Consider the following 18,933-nt stretch of genomic DNA (forward strand, 5'->3'; position numbering starts at 1 on the left):
CCCTCATGGTAGGCTGATAGAAAAGGTGAAGGCTCATGGGATACAAGGCCAGGTATGTAGATGGGTGGAGAACTGGCTTGGGAGGAGGAGACAGCGGGTAGTAGTGGAAGGCTCCTTTTCCAATTGGAGGTCTGTCACCAGTGGTGTGCCGCAGGGCTCGGTACTAGGACCTCTTCTATTTGTGGTATATATTAATGACTTGGAAGAGTGGGTAGGTGGTGTGATCAGCAAATTTGCTGATGACACTAAGATGGTTGGATTGGCGGGTACTGAGGAGCAGTGCCTGGCAATGCAACAGGACATAGACAGGCTGGTAGATTGGGCAGATAGATGGCAAATGGAATTTAATCCGGAGAAATGCGAGGTGATGCACTTTGGCCGGAATAATGTGGAGGGGAGTTATACGATAAAAGGTAGAACTATCCGGAGCATAGATACGCAGAGAGACCTGGGGTGCAAGTGCACAAGTCCCTGAAGGTGTCGGTGCAGGTGCAGAATGTGATGAGGAAAGCGTATGGTATGTTAGCCTTCATAGGAAGGGGTATAGAATATAAGAGTAGGAGTCTGATGTTGCAGTTGTATAGAACGTTGGTTAGGCCTCACTTGGAGTACAGCGTCCAGTTCTGGTCGCCGTACTACCGGAAGGATGTAGAGATCCTGGAGAGAGTGCAGAGGAGATTTACCAGGATGCTGCCTGGTATGGAAGGGCTGTCTTACGAGGAAAGATTGAACGAACTTGGGCTGTTTTCCCTTGAGAGACGTCGGCTGAGGGGGGATCTAATAGAGGTTTATAAGATTATGAAGGGGATAGATAGAGTAAATGGTGGAAAGCTTTTTCCGCTATTAGAAATGGATAGAACGAGGGGTCACGGGCTTAGGGTGAGGGGGGCTAGGTATAAGACAAATATTAGAGGGCAGTTTTTCACGCAAAGGGTAGTGGGGGTGTGGAATGCACTGCCGAGTAAGGTGGTGGAAGCAGGCACGCTAGGGTTGTTTAAGAGTCACTTAGACAGCCACATGAGCGGTCTACATATAGGGGGATATAGCAGGCCTTACTAAACATTGTAGGCTTGGGATGTTACAGTCTTTGCCTGTTTAATAATGAATTTTTTGTCTCCACAGGCATTTAAGTCCACCTTGTTGACCAGCAAGGGGCATGCATGCGGCAGGTTGTAGTGGGCTGCTCTTGGATGTTGCTTCGGGAGTTGCCTATTGCTTCATGTCGTTAGTGTGCTTAAACTGGACCATCTCGAGGGCAACATGACAGCTCAGAGACTATCTCTGTTGCTGTGCAGACACATGGATTTGGGCCTGTGTCTGTGGGAGTTTGCACGTTCTCCCCGTGGTTGCGTGGCTTTCCTCCGGTTTCCTCCCACATCCCAAAGATGTGCTTTTAGGCTGATTGATTGGGTAACAAATTGTCCCTATATTGGACCTCCCTGATCCTCGCACATTAGGCGTAGACTAAAATCATGAATAGGTCACTGAGACAATGGGACGGCGGCGCGGGCTCGTTGGGCCGAAGGGCCTGTTTCCCGTGCTGTGTTGTTCTTTGTTATCCCTTGTAATTCTTTCCAAACCTTTGCCCAAAACAGAAGTAAGGCTCACCAGTCACCATAATAAACATATATTACGAAAATATGTTTTCATCCTTGCACCTTTGAAAAAACCTACATTTACAGAGAACATACAGTTCCTTACTTTTTTCTTGCAAATAATCATTGATTAATCATTAATAATCATTCCATGATTCAACCCCAGTTTCATTTTGATACATCTTTTCTGTACCTTGTCCACACCCACCCCATCCTTCCCAAAGCAAGAGATATAATAGGAAATTAAAGGCCCATCAATCAAACGTCAGTTCTGGGAAAGTTACAACAATGGCACATGGCGGCATAGTGGTTAGCATCGTTACCTCACAGCTCCACAGACCTGGGCTCAATTCCTGGCTCGGGTCACTGTCTGTATGGAGTTTGCATGTTCTTCCCGTGTCTGTGCGAGTTTCCTCTGGGTGCTCCAGTTTCCTCCCACAATTCAAAGATGTGCAGGTTAGGTTGATTGGCTATGCTAAATTGCCTCAGTGTCCTTGGGATGCGTAGGTTAGAGGGATTAGCAGGTTAAATATGTGAGTTATGGGTATAGAGCTTGGTTGGGATTGTTGTCGGTGCAGACTCGATGGGCTGAATGGCCTCCTTCTGCACTGTAGGGATTTTATGATTCAATGAGTCTATGAATCTATTAGGGAACAGAATGACTGAACAATTAGATAAAGGCAAATCATGTCCAACAAATCTAGTTTTTGTTTGAATTGACTGACATGATCAACAGATAAGGGAGTATCTGTGGATATTATTTACAGTGACTTCCAGAAGGCATTGAACAAATTTCTGCAGAAGAGGCAGTCAACAAAACCAGAGAGCATCGAATTGAAGGCAACCGATTGACATGGGGAAGAAACTGATTCACTGAATTCAAGAACCAGATCAAATATGACAACGTGAAGAGAAAAGATAGGCTGGCAAAGGGAGAGTATGAGAGTACAAATGACAGTCAACCTAAAAAAAACTCCAAATATTTTTGAGCAGCATATAAATGAAGGAGGATAGTATGAGATGGAACAGATCCCTATTTGGGACAGAGATGTTGATGGATGTTTTTGGAACGCAGGGCAAAGCTAGAATACAGAATAAGTTTTGTGTATTGGTATTTACCAAGGTAGAGCAAGCTGACAAAACATCAGTAGATGCAGTGATACAGGGGAAAATGGAGAATGGAAATTGAAAGGGAGATGGTTTTGGAAGGATTATTTATGCTTAGGGTGGATAAGACATGCTGTTTGAAAACGAGGTTATTAAAGTAAGTGCAGGTGGAGATGACAAAAATGATTGACGAGGGAAGGGCCATGGATGTCAAAGAACAAAGAACAAAAACAACCCAGGAAACAGGCCCTTCGGCCGAACGAGCCCGCACCGCCATTTTAACATTACCAGTCCCCCCCCTCCACCCATGTCGTCTACATGGATTTTAGTAAAGCATTTGACAAGGTCCCTCATGGCAGGCTGGTGCAAAAGGTCCCTAATGGGATCAAAGATGATCTAGCTAGATGGGTACAGAACTGGCTTGGCCATAGAAAGAAATCTCACAACACCAGGTTTACTTATTGTGTTTTCTTACTGTGTTTACCCCAGTCCAACGCTGGCATCTCTACATCATTGGCCATAGAAGACAGAGGGTAGCAGTGGAGGGGTCTTTTTCTGATTGGAGGTCTGTGACTAGTGGTGTTCACAGTAAGAAGTCTCACCACACCAGGTTAAAGTCCAACAGGTTTATTTGGTAGCAAAAGCCACTAGCTTTCAGAGCGCTGACTGCCCCTTCGTCAGGTGAGTCGGAGTTCTAATCACAAACATAGAACTCCCAGTCACCTGACGAAGGGGCAGTCAGTGATCCGAAAGCTAGTGGCTTTTGCTACCAAATAAACCTGTTGGACTTTAACCTGGTGTTATACGACTTCTTACTGTGTTTACCCCAGTCCATGTCAGCATCTTCACATCATGACTAGTGGTGTTCCACAGGGCTCTGTATTGGGACCTCTGCTGTTTGTGATATATATAAATTATTTGGAAGAAGATGTAGCTGCTCTGATTAGTAAATTTGCGGACACCACAAAGATCGCTGGAGATACAGATAGTGATGAACATTGTCAGAGATTACAGCAGTATATAGATAGGCTGGAAAATTGGGTAAAGAAATGGCAGATGGAATTTAACACAGATAAATGCAAAGTGATGCATTTTGGTAGATCTAATGTAGGGGGGAGCTACACAATAAATGGCAGAACCAACAGGAGTACAGACACACTGAGGGACCTGAGTGTGCAAGTCCACAGATCCTTAAAGATGGCAGCACAGGTGGAAAAGGTGGTGAAGGTGGTATATGGCATGCTTGCCTTTATTGGATGGGGCATAGAGTATAAAAGTTGGCATATGATGTTGCAGTTATATAGAAATTGGTTAGGCCACATTTGGAATACTGCATCCAGTCCTGGTCGCCACACTGCCAGAAGGATGTGGAGGCTTTGGAGAAAGTGCAGAACAGGTTTACCAGGATGTTGTCTGGTATGGATGTATTAGCTATGAGGTAAACTAGGGTTGTTCTCCCTGGAAAGACAGAGGTTGACGGGCGACCTAATAGAAGTTTATAAAATTATGAAGGGCATAGATAGGGTGACCAGTTGGAAGCTTTTTCCCAGGTCAGAAATGACAAACACAAGGGATCACAAGTTCAAGGCAAGGCAGGCAAGGTTCAATATGGATATGTGGGGGACATATTTTACACAGAGGGTGGTGGGGGCCTGGAATGCACTACCAAGTAAAGTGGTTGAGGCAGACACGCCAGGATCATTTAAGACTTATCTAGATAGCCACAAGAACAGACTGGGAATAGAGGAATACAAACAGATGGTCTAGTTAGGAACACATGATCAGCGCAGGCTTGGAGGGACGAAGGGCCTGTTCCTGTACCGTACTGTTCTTTGTTCTTTTGTATACCTTGTCTTTATAGCACACAAGAAACAATACTTTTCACTGTATGCTAATACATGTGATAATAATAAATCAAATCGAAGAGATAGAAAGGTTTATCTTAATCTTTCAAACTTCCATAGGGGCGATGCCAAAGGACTGGAGAATGGCAAATTGTGACACTCTTATTCAAGAAAGGATGCAAGGACAATATAGTAATCACAAACCATTTAAACGTCAGCAGTGGGTAAAATTTTGGAATCCACATTCAGGGGAAAAATTCAATAGGTTTGTGTTATGTAGGAATGGATTTAAAGAAAATTGTGCTTTACTAATTCATGTGAAATTTTTGACAAACTAACAGAGAAGATTGATGAAGGGAATGTTTGTTTGCTGTTTATATGGATTTTAAGAAAGTGACAAGATATCACATAATAGGGTGACTAATAAAATTGAGTTTTTTGAAATAGGAGGGTTAGTACCCAACTGGACAAAGATTTTAAAGACAGTAAGCAACCTGTGATAGATAGCCATTTTTCAGGCTGTGAGCTGGGAGGCAGTGATGTTCCTCAAGGGTCAGAACCAGGACGATGTTCTTTATTCTTGTATGACTTCAGCTATGGATATAGATTTGAGTAGCTGAGACTGTTTACTTTGAAGGACAGAAGGTTAAGAGGAGATTTGATAGAGGTATTCAAAATCATTAGGGTTCTGAACAGAGTTCCCATTGGTGGAAGGATCAAAAATAAGAGGGTACAGGTTTAAGCTAATGGTGAAAGTAATAATGGTGACAGGAGGAAAAGCTTTTTTACAAGGTGAATGGTTAGGATCTGAAATATACTGTGGTAGAGGTTGGTTCAATCAAGGCATCTGATGGGAAATTGGATTGTTACAGAAAAAGAACATACAGGGCTAGGGGGATAAAATTGGGTGGGCGTGTGGCACCAAGTAAAATCCTATTGGACTGTTAACTGTTTCTCTTTGCACAAATGCTGCCAGACCTAAGATTTTCCAGCATTGTGTGTTTTTGTCTATGTCAGGAGAGTGCTGAAAAAATAGAATGAGAATTATCTAGCCAAGAATATCAAAATGGATGGTATGATCTTGTATAAATACCACACAAAAGGCATAGCTAAGGTAAACAATGATTCCTTAGAGGTAGAGACGGAGAAATTATGAAATTAAAAACAGAAAATGCTGGAAAAACGCAGGTCTGGAACTATCTGTGGAGAGGGAATGTGATGTTGTACCTTTAAGAGATTTTATAGATTATGTTTTCTGCAGTTGTGAGCAGGCCTTTTTGGCTTCAGTTTTTTTTCATTATACCACCAGTTTGTCTGGAGAGGTCTTTTTATTGATGTTTAAACAGGGGTTTGTTTATTGTTACTTGGATGTTTATGACTGCATTGTTAAGAGAAAAACTGGTTGGCAGATCAGATGATAGGAGCTCTTTGGTTTTCAGTTTGACCTGCTGTTTAGTTGAGTTTTGGAAGGGACAGCAAGCTGGAAAGAAGTGTCTCTCCCTGGTTTTGGAAATTCTGCAGGTTAGCTAAAAGCCTTTCTACAGTAGAAAATCTGCTGTTGGTGGCTTGACTGCTGGACAGGTCACAGGCTCTGTCTCCAAAATGAGGCTCCGCATCAGACCCAAGAGGCGGTCACAAGGAAGCAAGGTTATGAAAAGAATCAATGCGGCCAAGCTAAAGAAGCCCAGCATAGCTTCACCACTGGCTGAAGACTTAGAAATCAAGCTTGCTGACCTACATCTCGCAGGCGACACTGAGGACGACTGGGAACGCTTCAGGGATGCTATCCATACATCTGTGCTGAAGACGCTCGGGCCCTCTACCCGCAAGCAGCATGATTGGTTCAATGAGAATGATGAGGAGATACAGGCTCCACTTGTTGAAAAGCACCATCTTCATCGGGCCTGTCAGAACAACCCATCTTCAGCTGCCAAGAAAATCGCTTTTACCAATGCTCGCAAGACAGTCCAGAATAAACTGTGTAAAATGCAGGATGTCTGGCTGAGCGCCAAGGCAGATGAAATACAGAGATACGCTGACAGGAAAAACTTGAAACGGTTCTATGAAGCCCTCAACACTCTCTACGGACCTCAATCTCTAGGGAGTTACCCCCTCCCAAGTACAGATGGTACAACGCTCATAACAGAGAAGGCTCAGATCCTGCAGAGATGGGCTGAACACTGAACGACCGTCATCTATTAACGATGAGGCAATACACAGGATTCCCCAGGTTTATATCAACAGCGCCATGGATGACCCACCGGTAGCCGAAGTCACGAAAGCTGTCAGCCAGCTATCCAGTGGCAAAGCCCCATTGGCAAATGCCATACCCGCAGAGATCTATAAAGCTGCTGGTCCTGCACTTATTGAGAAGCTCACTGAGTTGTTCCAGTCCTTTTGGAAGCAAGGATCCATTCCTCAGGAACTTAAAGATGCTTCCATTGTACACCTCTACAAGAAGAAGGGCAATTGGCAAGTATGCGACAACCACCGAGGAATCTTGCGCTCTCCACCACAGGGAAAAACCTCACGAGAGTCCTGCTAAATCGTCTGGTCACTCAGCTGGAATTGGGCCTGCTTCCAAAGTCACAGTGTGGCTTCCGCAAAGGTCGTGGGACTACTGACGTGATTTTTGCTGCGCACCAACTTCGTCAGAAGTGTCAGGAGCAGAATCGCGAGCTCCACACAACCTTTGTTGACCTCGCGAAAGCCTTCGACACTGTAAGCCGACAAGACCGGTGGGGGATCATGTCAAAGTTCGGCTGCCCCCCCAAATTCATTCAGATGCCAGTTCCATGATGGCCAGAGTACTGGATGGCGGGGAATCCTCTGAGGCATTCCCAGTCAATGGCGTCAAACAGGGCTGTGTGCTCGCACCCACACTGTTCAGCATGATGTTTACTGCCATGCTGAATGATGACTCCAGGGCAGCGTTGCTGGAATCAGCCTCAAGTACAGAGTGGATGGGAAGCTCTTCAACCTGAGGAGACTTCAAGCTATTACCAAAGTGAAAGAGACTGTTCTGAGAGATTTCCTCTTTGCTGATGACTGCGCCCTGTATGCTGGCTCAGGGCCAGAGATGCAAGTCAGTATGGACAAACGTTCCACACCTTGTGACAACTTAGGACTCACCATCAACGTTAAAAAGATTGAAGTCATGCACCGTACACAGAACGCACAATCGCAATCAAAAGGGCAGAAACTACAGGCAGTGGACCAGTTCACTTCTCTTGGCAGCACCCCCTCCCAAGCAGTGACTATTGAGACAGAAGTTAACTGCAGAATAGCAAAGGCAAGTTCTGTTTTCGGTAGACTGCGCTCCACTGTATGGGAATGTCGAGGAATCAGCCCAGCAACAAAACTGAAGGTCTACAGTGCCGCAGTACTCACTACCCTCCTGTATGCCTGTGAAACGTGGACTGTGTATCGAAGGCATGCAGACAGCTCAATCATTTCCACATGACTTGTCTTTGCAGAATATTACGCATCCGTTGGCAATTCAAAGTACCAGACGCTGAAGTTCTCTCTAGAGTAAGTCTACCATCAGTCCACACACTGCTGATGAGAGCGCAGACCCGGTGGGCAGGTCACGTCATCCGTATGTCAGACGAGCGCAGACCCAAGCAGCTCCTTTTTGGGGAACTCTCTGCTGGAAGATGCTCACATGGAGGGCAGAAGAAACGTTTCAAAGACACTCAAGGCCTCCTTGAAGTCACTTGACATTGACACGACCACCTGGGAAACACTGGCACAAAACCGTCCTACCTGACATTACCTCATCCAAAAAAGGCTGTCAAGCTCACGAAGCACAACTTAAGCACGAGCTGCACAAGTCCAGAGCCACCAGCGCAACAACTACAGTGTCTACACAAGCCTGTCCAATATGTGCCAGGATATTCCGTACCCGAATTGGCCTGATCAGTCATCTTTGGACACACCACAACCAGCCTCAAAATGACTAACGGCATCAAGGTCCTCATCGATGATGATGGACAAACAATCCCCAGCTATGACTGTAACACTACATTTTGCACTATCTCATTGCCTTCTCTATGAACGGTATGCTTTGTCTGCATAGCATGCAAGAAACAATACTTTTCAGTGTATCAAAATCAAATCAAATTAGGTGTCCATTGTCTCCTCTGCCCACTTAGCATGCAGAGTGACTATAATGATTGAATGTACTGTTTTTTGGTATTCCTCCTACAGATGTACCAGCTACAGTAGCTGCCTGCTATGTGGACCTCCCCAGTGAGCTCCAAGGAAGGACACCGCTCTTGCACCAGTGTCACACCAACTCCTGGAACCAGTGCAGATATTCACTTGCTGATGGGCATCTGTTCTTCGGCTCTTTGGGTAATGGACAGTGGTGAGGCCATAGCACACTCACTGACATAGAGGTCTCTGTATGCTGAGTGGTAGCACTGCTGAATGGGAGCACCATGCTGTTTCCAGAGTCAACCACCAGGCTGTAGATGCTGGATGTCCAATAGAATTGTTTTTAATTCTTTCATGGGAAATAGGCACCGATGGCTTGCCAGCATTTATTGCCCATCCCTATTTGAAAGTTCCTGGGGTTGCATTCAGGCATGCAAGGCCTTACACAGGCAATTACCTCAGGGAGTCCCTGCCAGGATGAGAGATAGATCAGACACTCTTTACTGTGTTTACCATTATTGTAACAGACAAAGTCTGACAACACCAGGTTTTAGTCCAACCGATTTATTGGACTAAAACCTGGTGTTGTCAGACTTTTTACTGTGTTTACCCCAGTCCAACGCCGGCACATCCACATCATGACAATAATGGTAAGCAGGGAGGTGGAAAAGCACCTCACATTGGCGGATGTGCTGCAGGTTCCTCTCATTGCACTTTAGGAAGGACATCATTTCCCCTGCTGCTTCGCCAGTGGCCTCTGCACCCAGTGCTGCGATGATAGAGAAGTGTCCAGCCATGGGACCAGTTGCACCCTCCCAGGTGAGCCTGCCCAGGCTCTGGAGACCAGAGGGCAACTCCAAGTCATCATGGCTACCAGAATCCAGGCTACCACGGGGTGGCGTGGTGGTTAGCACGGTTGCCTCACAGCTGTAGAAACTTGCGTTCGATTCTAGCCTCGGGTCACTGTCTTTGCGGAGCCTGCACGTTCTCCCCATGTCTGCGTGAGTTTCCCCTGGTGCTCTGGTTTCCTCCCACAATCCAAAGATGTGCTGGTTAGGTTGATTGGCCATGGTAAATTGCCCCTTAGTGTCAGTGGGATTAGCAGGGTAAATACGTGGGGGTTACGAGGATAGGGCCTGGCTGGGATTGTCATCGGTGCAGACTTAGTGGGCTGAATGGCCTCTTTCTGCACTGTAGGGATTTTATGTTAGCAGGTTGCCTCTAACGTCACTGACAGCAGGGGTCAGCACCAAATCACAGCAGGCGCAGAGTAAGTTGAAGGCAGCTTGAGAACAGGGACATGTCACAGATGACATTATTTGCATTATTTATTTTGATGTTTACATTAGGGATAAACATTTGGATTGCTTTTTGTATGATCATGTGAAGTAACAGAAACACATTTTGACTTGTACTGAATTTGTTTGAGGGTTTAAATACAGCACAGACTTATAACTGGCATTGTATGATGCTAGCAGATTGGGTTGGGTTCTCATCTGATTGTTTGCAAAGGAGAAGGCACCATTGGCTTGAGAAGACATCACTGCTTTCATTCTAGCTGAACCCTTGGTCAAAATCTTTGTATCCTCTTTAACCATGGGCGAGGTACCAAAGAATTGGAAAATAGCTAACACTGTTCCTCTATGATGGGCAGGGGAAACAATCTAAAACTACAGGCCTGTGAGCCTTTCATCAATGGTGGAAAAATTATTGGAGAAAATTCTTAGGGACAGGATGTTCTCACATCTGGAAGAGAATAGGCTTATTAACAATAGGCAGCATAGTTTTGTGAAGGATGGCCATGTCTCACAAGCTTGGAAGAGTTCTTTGAGGAAGTGACAAGAAAGATTGACCAGGGCAGGGCAGGGCAGTGGATGTTGTATACATGGACTTTAGTGAAGCCTTCAATAACGTTCCTCATGGCATGCTGATACAGAAGGCGAAGTAATATGGGATCCAAGCTGAGCTGGTAAGATAGATACAAAACTGGCTTGGGCATAGACAGCAGAAAGTAGCAGTGGAAGGGTACTTTTCTAACTGGAGGTCTGTGACAAGCAGTGTTCCACAAAGATCAGTGCTGGGGCCTCTGTTGTTTTATATAAATGATTGAGGAAAATGTAGGTGGTCTGATTAATATATTTGCAGATAATACAAAAATTGGGGGAGTAGCAGATAGGAGGATTGTCAGAGGATACAGCAGGATATAAATCGGCTAGAGACCTGGGCTGAAAGATGGCTGATGGAATTTAACCCAGACAAACATGAGGTGATGCAATTTGGAAGGTCTACTGCAGAAGAAAGTATACAGTAAATGGTAGAACCCTTCGAAATATTAGCACGCAGAGGGATCTAAGCGTGCAAATCCCTGAAGGTGGACAAAGTGGTCAAGGCGGCGTATAGCATGCTGGCCTTCATCGGTCGGGGTATTGAGTATAGGAATTGGAAAATCATGTTGCAACTGTATAAGACTTTGGTTAGGCCGCATTTGGAGTATTGTATACAATTCTGGTTGCCACACTACCAGAAGGATGTTGATGCATTGGAAAGGGTGCAGAAGAGATTTATCAGGATGTTGCCTGATTTGGAAGATATGAACTATGAAGAAAGGTTGAACTAACTTGGATTGTTTTCATTGGAGCATCCCAAGATGGGGAGACAGGAACCAGATTGAAGTTTACAAGATTATGACAGCCTTGGATAGACTGGATGCTCAGAGTCGTTTTCTCCAGAGTCAAAGGGTCAATCACTTGGGGATATGGGTTGAAAGCGAGGGGGAGAAAGTTTAAGAGAGATGCAAGGGCAGGTTTATCACACAGAGGGTGGTGAATGCATGGATGTGCTGCTGGAAGCAGATTCTATAACAATGTTCAAGAGGCATTTGGATAGATACACGAATAGGCAAGGAATAGAGGGATATGGACCATGTAGAAGCAAGAAAATATTGGATTAGCTCCTCCTCAGTTGAGTCATCATCTATGGCCCACGAAGCTTCCTCGCTTCCCTCAGTCTCCAGTGGGTTCCCTCAAGAAAGCCAGGTAGGGTGGGGCGCATCAGGCAATGGTTACGAGGGAGACATGCTCTGGAGGATATTACAACACTCCCCCTAATTAGTGCAGGCATTTGAAATAAATGCTTAGCAACCTGATGCTGTTCTGCACCATGGTGCTTATAGAGCCATTACTATATCTATTCTCAGTTCTTGGATGGAAGGAGTGGGTCATCAGCCACCTCTTCAAGCGATAGCCCAGGTCACCCAGTTAATGGTAGGGCATTGGGGAGAGTTACAGAACAAAGATCTAGGGTTACATGTTCATAGCTCCTTGAAAGTGGAGTCACAGGTAGACAGAGTGATGAAAAGGCATTCGGCATGCTTGGTTTCATCGGTCAGAACATTGAATACAGGAGTTGGGACGTCTTGTTGAAGTTGTATAAGACATTAGTACAGTCACACTTCGAATACTGTGTGCAATTCTGGTCATCCTATTATAGAAAGGATATTATTAAACTAGAAAGAGTGCAGAAAAGATTTATTTGGATGCTACCGGGACTTGATGGATTGAGTTATAAGGAGAGGCTGAATAGACTGGGACTTATTTCTCTGGAGCATAGGAGGCTGAGGGGTCACCTTATAGAAGTTTATAAAATATAAAATAATGAGGGGCATAAACAAGTCAATATCTTTTCCCAAAGATAGGAGTGTCTAAAACTAGAGGGCATAGGTTTAAAGTGGGGGGGGGGGGGGGGGTGGTGTTGTGTGTGTGTGTGTGTGTGTGTGTGTGTGTGTGCGTGCGTGTGCGCGTGTGTGTGCATGCGCGCGCACACGATACAAAAATGTCCAGAGGGGCAATTTTTTCAAAGCGAGTGGTGAGGAACAAGCTGCCAGAGGTAGTAGTAGAGGCAGGTACAATTTTATCTTTCAAACAGCATTTAGATAGTTACATAGAGGGATATGGGCCAAATGTAGGCAATTGGGATTAGCTTAGGGGTTTTTAAAAAAGGCAGCATGGACAAGTTGGGCCAAAGGGCCTGTTTCCATGCTGTAAACCTCTAGGACTCTGATTTGCCAACGATATCACAACTGATCTTATAATCCTCAACTCCACTTTCCTGCCTTATCCTCATTGGGCAGCATAGCGGCACAGTGGTTAGCATTGCTGCTTCACAGTGCAGGGACCCAGGCACGAGTCCGACCACCCCACTCATGCCCTATCCTTGTAATTCCACATATTTACCAACTGGCACTAAGGGTCAATTTAGCATGGCTAATCCACTTATCTAACTCACGCATCTTTGGAGTATAGAGGGAAATCAGAGCACCCAGAGGAAACCCACATTGAGGCAGCAGTACTAACCACAGTGCCACACTCTTCTTACTCATTAGTCTTGTTTCAAGTCTCAGACACTTCTGTGCAGCCTCACAACTCACAATTCCAAGTTTTGTGTCATCAGCAAACTTAGAAATATTACAGTTGGTCCGATTTTCCAAAACTCCTCTTTTGGGAACAGCTAACACTTCTTTTCAAGCAAGGAGGGAGAGAGAAAACAAGAAGCCACAAGCAATCAACCTATCAGCATTAGGAAAATACTGAAATCTATTAACAAAGTTTTAGCAACGCATTTAGAAAATCATAGCATGATTCCAACAAGTGGATTTCCAAAAGGCATTTGATAAGGTGCCATACAAAATGTTATAGACAAGATAAGGACTCATGAGCTGAGGGTAATTAGCATGAATGCAAGATTGGACAATGGACAGGTAAAAGAGAATGGGCATAAACTCATTCAAATTCAAACATTTTCAAGTTAGGTTGTGACTAGTGAAGTGATGTGAGGATTAGTGCTGACTTAGAAGAGTGGCAGCACGGTAGCAAAGTGGTTAGCACTGCTGCTTCGCAGCTCCAGGGTCCTGGGTTCAATTCCCGGCTCAGGTCACTGTCTGTGTGGAGTTTGCACATTCTCCTCATGTCTGCGTGGGTTTCCTCCAGTTTCTTCCCACAGTCCAAAGACGTGCAGGTTAGGTTGATTGGCCACGTGCAGAAATTTTGCCCCCTAGTGTCCAGGAACGTGTAGGTTAGAGGGATTAGTGGGTACAACATGTAGGGATATGGGAGTAGGGCCTGGGTGGGATTGTGTTCGGTGCAGACTTGATGGGCCTCTTTCTGCACTGTAGGGTTCTATGATTCTATGAAAGAAAACAATGCATCAAAGTTTGCTAATGATACCCAATTAGGTAGAACACAAACTTTTTGGGAGGATATAAAAGGTTTCAAAGAGAAACAGATAGTTTGAGTGTAATACTACATGTTAATGTTTTGTCTCTTTTAATCCACAGGTGTGTCGGTCCACCTTGTTGTCTAACGAGGGGCATGCACACGGTGGGTCGTGCGTGGGCTGCTCTTGGATGTTTCGAGAGTGGCCTAGTACTTCACGTCGTGGTGTGTGCTTAAGCCTGGACCAGCAGATGGGCACCACAACAGCTCAGTGACTATCAATAACTGTGCAGATACATGGATTTGGGCCAGTGTCTGCGTGAGTTTGCGCATTCTCCCTGTGGTTGCGTGGGTTTCCTCCGGGTGCTCCGGTTTCCTCCCACACCCCAAAGATGTGCTCTTAGGCTGACTGGTGTACCAAATTGACCCTAACTATTCTCCCCTGAATCTCGTTACAATAGGGGTACCATTCGCATACACACGGGGCAAGGTAGGTGTAGGAAAATGCTTTGTAAGATGGCGGCGTGGGCTTGTTGGGTTGAAGGGCCTGTTTCCTGTGCTGGGTTGTTCTTTGTAATGTGGGAAATGTGAAGCCATTTAGTGAATAAATAGAAAAGCTGAATTTTTTTTTAATTAAAAAGGGTGTGAAAATTGTAGATTTTCAGGTTCAAAGGGACTTGGCTATCATACGAGGAAAGCAGAAAGTTAGCATTGACGTACAGCAAGCAATTCAGAAGGAAAATGCGTTTAGGCTTTAATTGCAAGGGGATCAGAGTACAGGAATAAAAATGTCTTGTTACAATTGTACTGTGTTTTTAGTGTGACTACATCTGAATTACTGTGCACAGTTTTGGTCTCTGTATTGAAGGTGGTATATCAAAGACTCACCAAATTGGTTTGCGGTGATGTCCTGTGATGAGAGGTTGAGTAAATTGGACCTATAGTCATTTATAGATTAGGGTTATGGGAAATGTCGGTGGATAGTTAAAATATAGCATTTGCCATCGTCAGAAAACTGGATACTTAGGTGGGAAGGCCCGAGTGTTAAAATTTCAATGCCATTGTTTGCACTATTCTGGAGCTCTTTACAATGCACTGGTTGGGAAAGAGTGCAGCACATGGCTCTGATTTGTGTAGATTTAATTTTATTTGCATTCTTATGATTAAATCACTATGTTCTGGAGACTTGTCCTGGCAGAAGTGACCCTTTCCCAGAATATGATGTGGCAGCACTTTCCAAACCCACAACCACTACCCAAGGACAGCAGACACATGGCAACACCTGCGAGTTGCTCTCCAAGGCCATCTGGACTTAGTGATGTTGAAGGAATCGCACTACAGTTCCAAGTTAAAATTCCAGAACTCCCTTCCTAAGAAAACTGTAAGTGACCTTTTTCATTCTTTATGGGATGTAGGCATCACAGGCAAGGGCAGCATTTGTTGTCCATTATCTCAATTAATTGGTGATAGTGAGCTACCTTCTTGGTAGAAATCACTGCAGTCTAGATAGTGCCATGAGTAAATAAAAAAAATGAATGAAACTGCCGAGCTTCGAAAGCCTGAAGTACTTACACAAACTGTGAATCCTGAAACAATCATCTAATCTACCCATATAAGAAATGCCAGCACTGGAGGAAAGAGGTGTGATGAGATGGGAAATACTGAAATGGAGCAACAATACAACTTTTAGATTTTAACAGAAACAGGAAGCAGCCTGTAACAATGCTGCGTGTTTGCGCCAACCAAATCAGGCTGCACTTGTTTTGTTATTCTTCACCACAATCTTGAAGTGATAGAGAAAGAACTTTATAGATGTTTAAATTGAACCTCTACATACTGGTATTTCGCGATTTTCAGCTGTCCAATTGCTTCTTCTAATTCGTCATCCAGATGCTTCTGTAACCGTTTTCTCTGGTTTTCCAGGGATTCAAGCTCCTTGACTTGTTTTGTTGTTTTTCGATCATCTTCCTAAAAAATAATTTGGATTGTTATATTTACTCAAAGTTAGAACTATTTTTAAATAACTTAAAAATCTTGTGGAACATGCTAATGTTGCACACCACATTATTAATTTGCTCATATTCACTCTGTATGCATCTAACTGCACAGTTCTGATAGATTCATTCCATCGAGAATCCCACCCAAGATCCTCCAAGTTTGGCCACCTTTGCTTGGAGAGTTTGCCAAGTCTGAGGCCAGCAGAAGGCAGCATTTTATCCAGTAAGGTAGAAACCTGGAAGAATCAACTTGGTTCCTCAACTTGATAAAAATTCAAAAGCTATCATAATGAATTAAGATTATAAGCATATATTTGGATTAGACTCTATCAAAGGTAGGTCTGCTGAGGAGCAGTGGAGGATCTTTAAGGAGATCTTTCTTGGTGCTCAGCAGAAATTTATTCCAATGGTCAAAAAGGACCGTAGGAGGAGAGGTAATAAGCCGTGGATAACGAAGGAGGTGAAGGAAAAGTGTTAAATTAAAAGCGGAGGCGTTTAGAGTAGCTAAGAGTAGTGGGCGAGAAGAGGATTGGGAGAGGTTTAAATGTCAACAAAGATTGACAAAGAAGTTGATAAAGAAGGGTAGGATAAACTATGAAGCTGGGCTAGCGCTTAATATAAAAAAGGATAGCAAGAGTTTTTATAAATATATAAAAAGGAAGAGGCTGGCTAGGGTGAATGTTGGTCCCTTAGAGGATGAGAAGGGGGACTTAGTGGTAAGGGATGGGGATATGGCTGAGGTCTTGAATAACTTTTTTGTTTCAGTCTTCACGGAGGAGGACGTGAATAATTTGCCGGGTGTTAGCGATGGAAAGGTGGTAGGACTGGAGGGTCTCGATGACATTACTGTTACTAGAGAGGTGGTGCTCGACAGACTGGAGGGGGCTGATTGTGGACAAGTCCCCAGGACCGGATGGAATGCATCCGAGAGTCCTGAAAGAAATGGCGGAGGCGATAGTGGATGCCTTGGTGGTTATTTTCCAGACGTCGCTGGATTCCGGGGAAGTGCCGGAAGATTGGAAAACGGCTAATGTTACGCCGTTGTTTAAGAAGGGTGCCAGGCAAAAGGCAGGGAATTATAGGCCGGTTAGTTTAACGTCTGTTGTAGGTAAAATGTTAGAATCCGTCATCAAGGAGGAAATAGCGAGGCATCTTGAGGGGAACTGCTTGATAGGGCAGATGCAGCACGGTTTCGTTAAAGGGAAGTCGTGTCTGACAAATTTACTGGAGTTCTATGAGGATGTGTCTAGGGCGGTGGATAGAGGAGAGCCAGTGGATGTGGTCTTTCTTGATTTTCAGAAGGCGTTTGACAAGGTACCTCAAGAGGTTATTGCAGAAGGTAAGGGGGCATGGAGTTGGGGGTAGGGTGTTAGCGTGGATAGAGGACTGGTTGTCAAATAGGAGGCAGAGAGTGGGGGTCAATGGGTGCTATTCGGATTGGCGGATGGTGACTAGTGGAGTGCCCCAGGGGTCGGTGCTGGGGCCTCAGCTATTTACCATTTATATAGATGATCTGGAGGAGAGAACCGAGTGTAGGGTGTCGAAATTTGCTGATGACACCAAAATTGGTGGAAATGCAAATTGTGCGGAGGGTGGGGAGAGTCTACAGAAGGATCTAGATAGGCTGGGCGAATGGGCCAGGAAATGGCAAATGGAATTTAATGTTGGCAAGTGCAAGGTGGTCCACTTTGGTAGGAATAATGGTAGGAAGGATTATTACTTACGTGGAGAAAAACTGCAGCAGGCGACGGTGCAGAGGGACTTGGGGGTCCTTGTGCATGAGTCGCAAAAACCTAGCTTGCAGGTGCAGCAGGTGGTCAGGAAGGTGAATGGGATGCTGGCCTTCATCGCGAGGGGGATTGAATATAAAAGTAGGGAGGTCTTGCTGCGGCTGTATAGGGCACTGGTGAGGCCGCAGCTGGAGTACTGTGTGCAGTTTTGGCCGCCATACTTACGCAAAGATATTTTGGCCTTGGAGGGAGTGCAGAGGAGGTTTACTAGGCTGATGCCGGAGTTGAGGGGGTTGAGCTATGAGGAGAGGCTGAATAAATTAGGTTTGTACTCGTTAGAGTTTAGAAGAATGAGGGGAGATCTCATTGAGACGTATAAGATGATGAATGGGATGGATAGGATAGAGGTGGAGAGACTCTTCCCGCTCAGAAAGGATAGTAGGACTAGGGGGCACAGCCTCAAGATAAAGGGGGGGCGGTTTAGAATGGAGTTGAGGAGGAACTTCTTCACTCAAAGGGTGGTGAATCTCTGGAATTCTCTGCCCGTTGAAGTGGTGGAGGCTACCTCGCTAAATATTTTTAAGACGCGGGTTGATGTGTTTTTGATAAGAGGGGGGATTAAGGGTTATGGGAAGAGGGCGGGAATGTGGAACTGAGCCAAGACAGATCAGCCATGATCTTATTGAATGGCGGGGCAGACTCGAAGGGCTAGTTGGCCTACTCCTGCTCCTATTTCTTATGTTCTAAGTTCTCATTGTTGGCTTCATTTGCACCCATCATGTCAGTTTAATCAAAAGTTTGCTATCCATATCCTAACTGACACCAAACCCAATTTACCCCTGTACTCACTGACCAATACAGATCTTAAAATTGTCATCCTGGTTTCAAATCTCTCCTTGACCCTCCCCATCTCTAAACTCCTCCATCCCTACAATCATCAGAACTCTGTGCTCTTCCATTTCTATTCTCTTGCACATCCCCTATTTACTTTGCTCCATTGGCAGCTGGTGGCGCAGATCAGCACAAATGGATATGATCTGGTGGCCATTACAGAGACGTGGTTGCAAGGTGACAGGGACTGGGAGCTGAACGTCCAGGGGTATCAAGTTTTTAGGAAGGATAGACAGGAGGAAAAAGGGGGGGTAGCTCTGCTGATTAAGGATAGCATCAGGGTGGTAGTAAGGGAAGATATAGGCGCCAAAGAGCAGAATCTGGAATTGTTATGGGTGGAGATTAGGAACAGCAAGGGGAGGAAGACGCTGGTGGGTGTCGTCTATAGGCCCCCAAATAAT

General features: G+C 45.0%; 1 protein-coding gene across 1 annotated transcript in view; it reads right to left on the reverse strand.

Moving 5' to 3' along the window:
* Window positions 1–18,933, reverse strand: part of ndc80 (NDC80 kinetochore complex component) — a 103,985-nt gene that overhangs the window by 3,803 nt on the left and 81,249 nt on the right. The window contains exon 15 of the mRNA XM_080212611.1: window positions 15,752–15,882. Coding sequence (XP_080068737.1) covers window positions 15,752–15,882 — 131 coding nt within the window. The remainder of the gene's footprint in view (window positions 1–15,751; window positions 15,883–18,933) is intronic.

This window comes from Carcharhinus amblyrhynchos, chromosome 26 (assembly GCF_965287045.1).
Source record: "Carcharhinus amblyrhynchos chromosome 26, sCarAmb.v2.hapA, whole genome shotgun sequence".
In the NCBI taxonomy this organism is placed as follows: domain Eukaryota; kingdom Metazoa; phylum Chordata; class Chondrichthyes; order Carcharhiniformes; family Carcharhinidae; genus Carcharhinus; species Carcharhinus amblyrhynchos.